The following is a 10,260-nucleotide window of genomic DNA, read 5'->3' on the forward strand; positions in this document are numbered from 1 at the left end:
GTCACGGCTACCGTTTAGTGAGATGGTCGACAGTCAAGATCAGCTGCCCCTGTGTACAGATAATTCACCGTCGTTTCGGAAAGTACATATTTCCAAGTGCAGCCCTGTGATATGTGTTGAAATATCAAACTTCCTCGCAAATGTGTAGGTCTACACTTATGCCACAGTTTGAACAAAGTACTACAGAAATTTTAAGAAATCTACTCGATGTTCAGAAAATGTGGATGCCAATATTTACTCTTGTGGTATTATGATTGATACAAACAGAAAGATATTGCCGATTACGTATTTACATCACGCTTGAGTATCTGCCGGAACACTATACGTAATCATGACGATCACTTCCAACAAACTCAGATAAGTTTTCTGGCATGCAAGATATACTCTAAATACAAGGCTCCCAAGAGAGCAAAAACACACCGTCAAAAGCTTTCTGAAGCAATCCACTCAGATCCCGTAAAGATCAACAAAAGCATTTCCATAAGCCGACATCCAACAAAAGCATCCGGGCAAAGCCATAGATTGAAAGCTCAAACTGGAACAGGAATTCAGACAAACTTTCTCCAAGCATGACCCAAATTTTGCATGGTTATTGGCCAATTCTCCCCTGTTGTTCGAACTGAATGTTTTGGTGATTGACATCTGATCTATCAAATACATATATGAAAGTGGAATCAAGTTAGCACACACTCTTGATTTATTCTAAGAATAAAGACACAAAGGATATCTGCAAGACACAAAGGATATCTGCAAGATGAACAATCACTAATGAGCAAGATATAAGGAAACTGGGGAGTGGGAATGTTCAATTCTCATGGCAATAGCAAAGGGTTGAGGCTTGGGAAAATGAAACTGGATAGCGGTAATATGGGAAGGGACACCTCATATTTCAGACCATTACAATTTACAATAGTTACCGCAAACAACAGCTATATTCAAGTGAGGGCAGAGACCCTGACAACCAACATTGGTCGGCCACCTGACATACTAGTGCCTATAATAGGCTGAACAGCAATACATGAATATGGAGTTTGAATCTATACCTGGTGTATGGCCATATCATCTACGTTTCCCAGAGTTTGATCCTCTAACAGCCTTAATCTGTTGTGATTCTCTAAAGCATACAAAATGCACCAATGTCTGTCCATTTGGATAAATTGCAAAAGCACTGTTTGCAATGCGTTTATGACAAAGAGAACACATGCTATCTCCATCAATCTTCACAACAGCTTGACGTCGCTTGTACAGATCCTCCTTTACCTGATATGTAGATGCAACCTTTGAGAACAGAAGTTCATTCATTCCACTATTGCAACAAAGCTATTTGATAAAACTAACTGTTAACCAGGCCAGTAATACGACTATGTCATGCATGATGAGATAGCATATTTATCAGCACAATGATAGTAGTTTACCAAAATCCAAAGTTAATGGGTATTTCCTAATTATCAGTGCACAGATTATTACATATAGTAATAAATATAATTTAAGACCAGTAGATGCTACAGTAGGTTTTCATATAAGAGAAGCCGCAACACCATTAGTTAAATAATTATCAGTACTTGTTTTCCTAAGTGTTGGATCAGCTGCAATAACACTGGTTACGGAAGAGCAAGGTTACTCCTAAGTTAAAAGTTTGTGCGTAGTTTATTTCCGTGGAGTGCCTCTTGATTTGGGTCCAAACTGCTTCTGTGCTCCTAGGGAATACTGGAAGATCGTTTGCAACTTTTCTTTGGCTGTATGTATGCTAAGAAATGCTGAGATGATGTTTCCATGTCTTGGGATCCCTCGGTCAGTTTTGTTTCATGCTGCAGTGGGCTAAGTTGGCCTTTAGAGGGCCCTGTTTCCTGGAGATTGCTACCGCAGTGGTGTGGCATTTGGAAATCGAGAAACGCTTTCATTTTCCAAAATCAAGATCTCTGTATCTCTCTCTCAAAGGTGCTTCTTGAATGGGAAACTGGGTTATTTCTTCACTAAGCGAATCATGTCCATCAGCAGCCCCTTAGGGACTGGCTTCTTAGCTTGTAATTGGCGTATATTTCTTATTTTCCCATACAGTGACCTAGTCTAAAGTTGAGTGTGTCCTATCTTTTGGGGTTTTGCCCATGCTTCATGTACATATGTACCAGTTTTTAAGTAGAGAAAATAATACCGTAGGGGGCTCCCCAACTCTTTCCTGGTAAAACAAAACACTAAAGTTGAATCTATTGCTCCCTCCGATCCATAATAAGTGTCGGGGATTCAGTACAAAGTTGGTAGGAAACATACTTGCATCCCCCAAGGACAAACACAGGAATACAGGTACAAGAAAAAATGACACAAGCTAACCTCTAAGTTTGCTCGGAGAATCAAGTTTTTGATAACCATATAATTGCGCCGATGTTCACTAGAGTTCCGAAGTAGTGGTTCAAGAAATGACACCAGATCCTGCAAGCATTCACACCAAATTATTTGACTTTTCAGAAGCTTTAGCAACTGGACATGTTGAAAGATGAAACTAAACAGCTGAAGCAACAAATTTCTGAACAAAAAAATCTCAGAAGCCGCAGAACTGTGATCATCTTTTTAAGGGGTGATTTTTTGTCTCTTACAACAGCCTGAACAACATAAAACGCAGCAGCTAACAGTAATATGTCATGTATTCAAAGAGAAGGTGAATACTACATTAACATGGAAGCTCTTTTTTTTTGTTGCTTTTGACACAATGCCACAATGAAAGCGGGAGTTGTCATATTTTCCGAACAAATACAATAATTACCTGCAGTTTTGTGTCTCTGGGTAACAACCGAAGAGCCTGAGCACCATTTATTCTGTCCCACCTTTGGCTTAACAATTCAAGTGCTTCATTCAACATTATAGGGCCTCCATCACTAACATCATCCGTGTCGCCATCACTTCGGCCATTATCTGTTCCACTAGTACTAAAGCGTATGTCTTCAGCCCCTTCGATCTCAACAACCTTTCTACCCATACGCCCACCTCTGACCTTAGTAGTAGAGCTAACCCTCTGAATTCCAGGGTACTGTGATGCCACTGGAATAATTTTCTGCTCAATTTCTTTTTCAGCTTTTCTTGGGTTTAGATAAATTTGGAGAAGATTAAAATAAATATTGGACTTGGAAGGCTGCTGCGCTCCTTCCTCGTAAACACGATCACAGTATGCAACTGCGCGCTCTGGCATGTGGAGCTGCAAAGTAGTGCATAGGTTATTCTGAGTAACCTTTGAAAGTTCAAACTAATCCATTCATTAACCAATTGTACCAGCAGATACCAGAAGCACATCATCAGAGCAGTTACCTTATGAACATACAGAGATAATGCACGGAGATGTTGATTCATTTTCCCGTACATTATAGCACGCTCTTCGAAAAGAGCATCCTGGGGAAGACGTTTAAGAAGTGTGTCTGTATTGTAACCTGAATTACTCTCTAATGTAGATATCAACTTGTTCCGCGTTGGGGAATACGTTTTATCAGTCCAATTTCCCTCATCCTTCAGAATCTTGTACCAGTCAAGAACTTCAGAAAGGTAGAGTTGCACCTTCAGGCCGGAAAGTTCGAATATAAGATTAGAAAAAATTCATATATGGCAAACTTTGTAAGTACAGCTTATGGATGTAAGATTGTCTCAATAACATAAAATAACATGCTACTTAATTACAAAGTGACAATACAAAGATAACATACCAACTCATTTTGTAGATTAGGGTTGATCCCCGTTTCACTCATTGAGAGCATTAGCTCTAAGTAAGTTGACTGCAAATTTGGAGCATGCTGTTTCAGATATGAATTTACCAAATCTGCTGGAACGTTTTCAGACAAAAAGAGCTCAATAGTGTCTGACGGGTTGCGTTCAAGAACATACAAAGAAGACTCCAAAACCAGCATTGGGTCAGATCTACAAAGGGGCTGCACAAAACACCACAAAATCTCACATCAGCTTTAAAAACAATAGAAGAATGTGACAAGGGTATTGACTCCCTAATATGTAGGGCAATGTCCAAACGATAAACTTAAACACACACCAAATGATAAAATTGAAAATATTACTGCTGCCAACAAATTTCTCTAATGCCAGCATGTGATTCCAGGAAGCCAGTTAATATTCGCAAAAACCAAATATAATATGATCCCACCAACAGCAAGCATATAAACTAGGACTAAAAGTCTAATAATCTAGAAGTAATCATGCAATAATGTTTATGCACAGGATATGTAAAGAAATGCAATTCTGAAACAATGAAGCGCATCTTGAATTCAATATTTTGATGATGCTTCCACATTTATGAAATATAAGTGCACATTAAGACATTCGCTTGTCAAACTTTACAAAGATCATTTTAGACAAAGAAAACACGATGCAACCAGCAGCAACTCAGCACTGTTTGCTTTTTTTTTAATTGTTTTGAGTATGTATACATGAGAGTGTAGAGCAGTATCTGTTATATTTGATAATAAAGGAGAAAGAACAATACCCTGAGATATTCAATGATCATTTGCGGGTTAATTTTTTTAATAGAATCAGTATTTGCCATCTCAGACTTCGATTTTTCAACCAACTGATTGAGTAATTGGAGAGCTTCACGGTGCATGTCATTGCTCCTATAGAGCTCAATTAACACCATATAATCGCTCCTTTCCTTCAGAAACTCCTCGCATATCTTCAAATCACAATAGTTGAGTCCTTTCAATAATTCAACAGCTCCTGATGACTGTCTTGTAAGAATAAGAGCTTGAAGAAGAGATGTGTCCAGTACAGTCGCCAATTCTCTAGCAACAGAACTTCTAAGCGTCTGGGGTCGTTTCTGACAATAAAAACAAGTAGAATCACTGAATGAGCTTTCCTTTATAGTTATTAACAAATAAATACCTTGATTTGCAGTTATATGTACAATAGACACTGCAGACCCACATACACAAGGCCCAAGAACTTTGGATAGGATCATAGCATGCTGTCCTGACAAGAAATTTAAGGCAACTGTTGTTCTACACCAGAATGTTCCTGCCACACCAGGGAATTGCATTTACATCATGTTCACTGGAACGAGAATATCATGGACGTCTAGGAGTTTGATTCTTATGAAACCTTAGACCCTTGAGTGTGTATGTTTGTATTTGTAGTTTTGACTCCGCAACTCTAAATATCTGGGACAAATTAGTGCCTCGTTTACTTATTCTATACTAAAACCCTGCTTTCTGCAATAACTCCACATCTACTACAAATAGTTACTCCCTCCGATTCATATTACTTGACACTAGTATAGATGTATCTAGAACTAAAATAGAGGCAACTAATATGGATCTAGATACATCTATACTAGTGTCAAGTATATATGAATCGGAGGGAGTACAACATTTGCAACAAGACAGGCACTTCAACAGTTATTACCTTATTTGGCTTCTTTGCCTTATATGGCTCAGATAAGATTAAGCTATGGTGCACAGCTCCAGAGACCACCTCCTCTGTTACTTCAGACGTCGCTCTATCAATAATCCCATTTCTTTTCTTCTGTAAGTACTTCACAAGGGCTATTAGAGAATTATGACTCATTTTCTTGTTCTCCAGTGGAGATTTATCATCAGAGTCATGAAGTTGCAAAGAGTATGATTCCATTTCATCTGTCACATCAGATGATTCTCTTGCTAATTCTGGCAGGTCGTGGAGCTTGTCATGTTCACCTATAATGTGTGTTTGAGGCAGAACAAGAGATGGGTATAGAGAAAACACATATGTAATATCCACATGTGAATCCGAAAATTGCTCCATTGCTTCCTCATAGCTCCCATTATCAAATAAGAAGTGCCCATATCTGATTCATGAATAAAAAGGATAGACATTAGTTGGTTATATGCAACGACCCAAATTGCGAAATTATAAGAAAACATGAAAATCATTAGTTGGATGTTCATCTGCTTTGACTGTAGACTAAAACAGAACCCAATAAAAATCTACCACGGATGTTCACAGTTCCTATGTTTGACGAGTTCGCTTTTTAAATTTCACTGTTAAACTTGATTGATTATAGTCTACAAAAAGGGGTACATGTGAGCATCCACAAACATTAGCCATCACCCATCAGTGATAACTCTGAGAACATCCACAAACATGCTGGTGCCAGAGTGAGATCATTGGACACAACCCCACCTATTTCTAACAAGAGTCAAAGAGGTCAGGTCTGCCAGCTACGCCGCCCGCAATGATGGTGTGGACAGGGCTGCAGCCGACTATCAGAACTGCCTGGCCTGAGGGCTGTGAAACCGTAGCATCTTGTTAGCAATGTACTCAGGTCTCCCTAGAGATGCGGGCGGGTCCTTTCCGCCGCCTCAACCTCACTACCAGCAGACGCTGCCCTTGCCACTACTGATGCAGTGAGCGGTGGCCAAAGACGTGCCATCTTCTTCTCACCTCACGGTCATGGAGAATGGAGAAAAGCAGGGGGGGGGGGGGGGGGGCAGTGATAAAGGACAGGCCCATAAGGGAATTCTTGAACTGAAAAAAGGGTCATGTTAACGCGCAGGCCCAGTGGAGGATATGATGGCAATTCGAATAAGAGTGTATTTTGTGTATCATGAAACCCCAAGTTCCAGTAACATATAAGGGTTTTCTCATATGTGATTCCCTGATGACAGGTTCAACACAAAAGTACAGTGATGGGCTTCAGTGATTGAAATAGCTTGAATAAAGTGGAATAGCATCTACCCAATCATGTCATGCAATGACATATAAATATCAACTGACTTGGAAAGTGCAAAATGAATACTATTGCGGCCATCTGACCGAGCAATCTGAACATACCTCATGTGTATTGAGCTTTCCTTTGCAGCTCGTAGGTTTGAATCCTCTGGAGGAAGTAACTTACACAATGCCAACGCGTCTTCAAATTCTCCAGAGGCAGTCAATTGCACTATCTACAGACCAAAAGATTTATATGTAAGGAACTGGAATAAATCATGCCTAACGACTTTCAAGGTTCTTGAAAAATGATTTAATGTTAAATTGACATTTCAAAAAATTAACACTCAAGTAAAAATGTAAAAGGCTTCACATTGTAAGTTGTAACTATTAGAAAGAATCTACACTGCAACTGGTGACATAAGAAGAATATAAAACATAGATCCTTGTCTACAGCCTAATACATAATCCGGTTGGTCTGTTTTCTCAAAAGAGGGATCACTAGGTCAAACATTTAATTTTGCTAATTTTCTGCTGCATATTCAATCAATGCAACTATGTGATAGGCACTAAATTCACCAAGATTTCTCAGATGATATTTAACGTATGATAAAAGGCGAAACATAGTGAAACAGCAATGTTGTGATTAGTGCTACCTAAAATGGAAAATATGTAAATATTGACATCGATATACCAATCAATTTTAATAAACTAAACACCATACCTGCGCACCAATAGGAACAGGCAGCAAACCATAGACCGAGTTGGAAAGCGCAGCAAGTATACAGTTGTCAGTTTGAACAAGCTTCTGAACATCACGGAGGACAACCGTCTGAACCAATGCACTGGGAGCTCTAAGAGACCGTATCTGAAGTAATACTTAGTAGATTAGGTTGGGAATGAAACTTATGATTTCCAATGTTTTCTTCGGCGCTGAATATACAAGAGAAAGGAACTTGCCTCAACATGTCGTGGCAGACGTGCCACGGCATACGGCTTATGTATAACAACAGAAGCAGGAGTATCTGACCAAATTATCCGGCCATCTTGAATAAGTTTCCCGTTTTGATCAACAAATACTCCAATGTTATCCTGGAAAAAGTAAAAAAAAAAGATAAATGAGATACTTTGTACTTGTTATGAGTCTCAGTGACTTCAAACTCGTGTCAGCTTCCCATACACTTTTCATGTCACATCAAGCATGCTCAGGAATCTGAATCAAGCAGTCCTTTCTGATAGACAAATTATAAAGTTTGAACGCATTCTAACTGGTTCCTAGCATTGTGTCATAGTGCATCTAAACTAAAGGTTTCACATCAACTGTGGTCGAAACATTCACAAGACAAGATTGTATTTTCCTCAAATTGTGGATGCAATTCGACAAAAAGTGGCATTCAACTTAGTTATTGCTTATGTATCAGTGGAAAGATAACGAGAATAAACTCAACGCGTTTAGAACAGCTCATTCTTATTGTAAAGCATATCAAGTTGTCAAATAGTTATTTGAACCAAACAACACCACAAAATGCTACGATCAAACTGCCAAACAACATCATGTGATGGAAAAAACAACTAGAAACTCATAAAGAAGTACTATACCTTTCCAAGGAGGAGCTCACCGGTAGGAAGAGGCACAACTAATGGAGGAGCAATCCTCCCAGCAGAAAACACTTCAGTTAATGCTCCGGTCACGCTATTTATGATCATATAGTCCCTCCTAATCCCAATACATATGTTGTCACCACACCAGGCCATTGATTTCACCATATCAGGAACACCAAATTCCTTCACCTCGACAAATTCTCGCCCACCTGACAAACAGAAATTAAGTTGCCTTACCTGTTCAGAACAATTTTAACCATTTGACATATTTCCAGATTCCCGTAGAAGCTTACACAAATCTATCAAACATGTACCACGGGAAAATTAACATTTGAAGGCATGTGGAGGCCTCTACTAGTACATAAGGTACTAGATACTGCTAAGTGCTAAACACAGTTAGTCTTCTCTACATTGGTCTTGCAACACTGTGAGTCACTTTTTATTGCATTTTCAATGAAGAAACTAGTACTTCATAAGCTTTTCCGAATTTCAAACATGGTCACATTTGCAAATTCTCCCTTGCCAACAAAAATTTACAACCATTTTAAAGTAGAGAACAAAGTTTCATGGAACGTTTGATTTTGATGTCTCGAGATTATTATAACATAAATTTTAAAAAGTAATACAGTATTCAGGGTTAAGGAGATACCGTATCATTAGCATATGAAATCATCTAGCAACATTAGCAGTTATAGTATGTCAGAATTACATCAAGAAAACTCGATCCGTAATAATAATAAAATATGAGGCTTTCCTGATTCAAATATTGTAGTGTGCTTAGCATGCAAAAACTAAAGAGCATAGAAGGTGTGTATTTCCTACCATGGAAAATCTGAGTAAATAGCAATGGATCAATCAAAAGTTTTAAACTCTTCAGTGAAGGTTTCTCACTTCAACGGATTTAATTATTAAATATTCTGATGATCACGGAATCATATCGCTTTACTAAAACCGCAATTAGGGACCAGGAATTGCAATCTACTACCTCGGGTCTGTTTTAATTGACGCCGGCATACACTAGTTGCATGTACGTACTGAGCTAAGCCCCGCGACGATTAAAATCGTCCGGAGGGAGCATATTCAAGTGCCAATGCTTTTACAGTTACCAACTCTGGGCACCAATTCGACCCCCTCCTAAGTTGTGAATTGTCTGAATCTTTTAGATCACTGTGGACGCTCAGAGTAGCGCAATTCTAGGAATTGAGGCTACCAAGTACCAGCGGGCGATTTCTAGGTCCACCGAGACCTCAATCGATCAAACGGCCAAAACCAATGGCAAGCAAAATAAAATGCTGCTTGGAGTATAACAAAAAGCAATCGACCGAATTCTCACCGTCGAGGCGGAAGATGGTGAGGCGCTTCTGGCGGCCGGCGGCGAGCAGGCCCCGTCGGTCATCCCAGGCGAATACGTTGGCGCCCTTGGTCTTGGAGACGACGGCGACGGTCTCGAGGCCCGGGAGGCGGTGGAGGGCGACCCAGTCGGAGAGCGAGAGCAGGAGGTCGCGGGTGGCGCTGGCCTCCATGGCGGAGGGCGCGCGGCGCCAGAGGCGCTGCTCCTGGCGCTCGAGCGCGTAGGGCCCGTCCCTCCGGATCTCGCCGTCGGCGGGGGCCGGCGGGGAGTAGATGCGGAGGGAGCAGTCGGAGGCCGCGACGAGGAGCTTCCCGGCGTGGGAGGCGACGGCCTCGATGCGGCCCGGCACGCCGGAGACCAGCTCGACGGCGTCGTACGCGCTGTGCACCATGGCCGGCGCGATCGGGCGGGCCCTCCCCGGCGACGCGAGGCGGTGGCCGCGGCGGTCGTCGTGTGTGGGGAAGGAGGAAGCGGTGGGAGGTTGGGGGCGAATCGGACAGGCGAGATCGTAGTAGGACGTTGGCTAGAGGAGTCCAGGTAGAGGACGGGAGTATACGGTCCCCGGTCGGATACATATTTGCACGAATACACGTATTCTCTGCTACTCCGTCGTGTATATATACGGAGCGGCGCCC

General features: G+C 41.0%; 1 protein-coding gene across 2 annotated transcripts; it reads right to left on the reverse strand.

The window, feature by feature from the left end:
- Window positions 1-210: 210 nt before the first annotated feature.
- LOC124704095 (vacuolar sorting protein 39-like) lies at window positions 211-10,016 on the reverse strand. Of its 2 annotated transcripts, none has more exons than XM_047236340.1 (13): window positions 9,608-10,016; window positions 8,272-8,483; window positions 7,633-7,764; window positions 7,397-7,540; window positions 6,796-6,908; window positions 5,389-5,809; window positions 4,475-4,804; window positions 3,687-3,908; window positions 3,298-3,540; window positions 2,759-3,187; window positions 2,329-2,427; window positions 1,044-1,260; window positions 211-642 (listed from the first exon to the last, which is right to left on the reverse strand). In XM_047236340.1, exons 1-12 carry the CDS (start codon window positions 10,014-10,016, stop codon window positions 1,060-1,062), a joined length of 2,955 nt encoding a protein of 984 aa, XP_047092296.1. In that variant the 3' UTR covers window positions 211-642; window positions 1,044-1,059. The 2 variants fall into 2 exon arrangements, with proteins under 2 accessions (XP_047092296.1, XP_047092295.1); XM_047236339.1 differs by having other exon boundaries at window positions 211-647.
- Window positions 10,017-10,260: the final 244 nt, after the last annotated feature.

This window comes from Lolium rigidum, chromosome 3 (assembly GCF_022539505.1).
Source record: "Lolium rigidum isolate FL_2022 chromosome 3, APGP_CSIRO_Lrig_0.1, whole genome shotgun sequence".
Taxonomy (NCBI): domain Eukaryota; kingdom Viridiplantae; phylum Streptophyta; class Magnoliopsida; order Poales; family Poaceae; genus Lolium; species Lolium rigidum.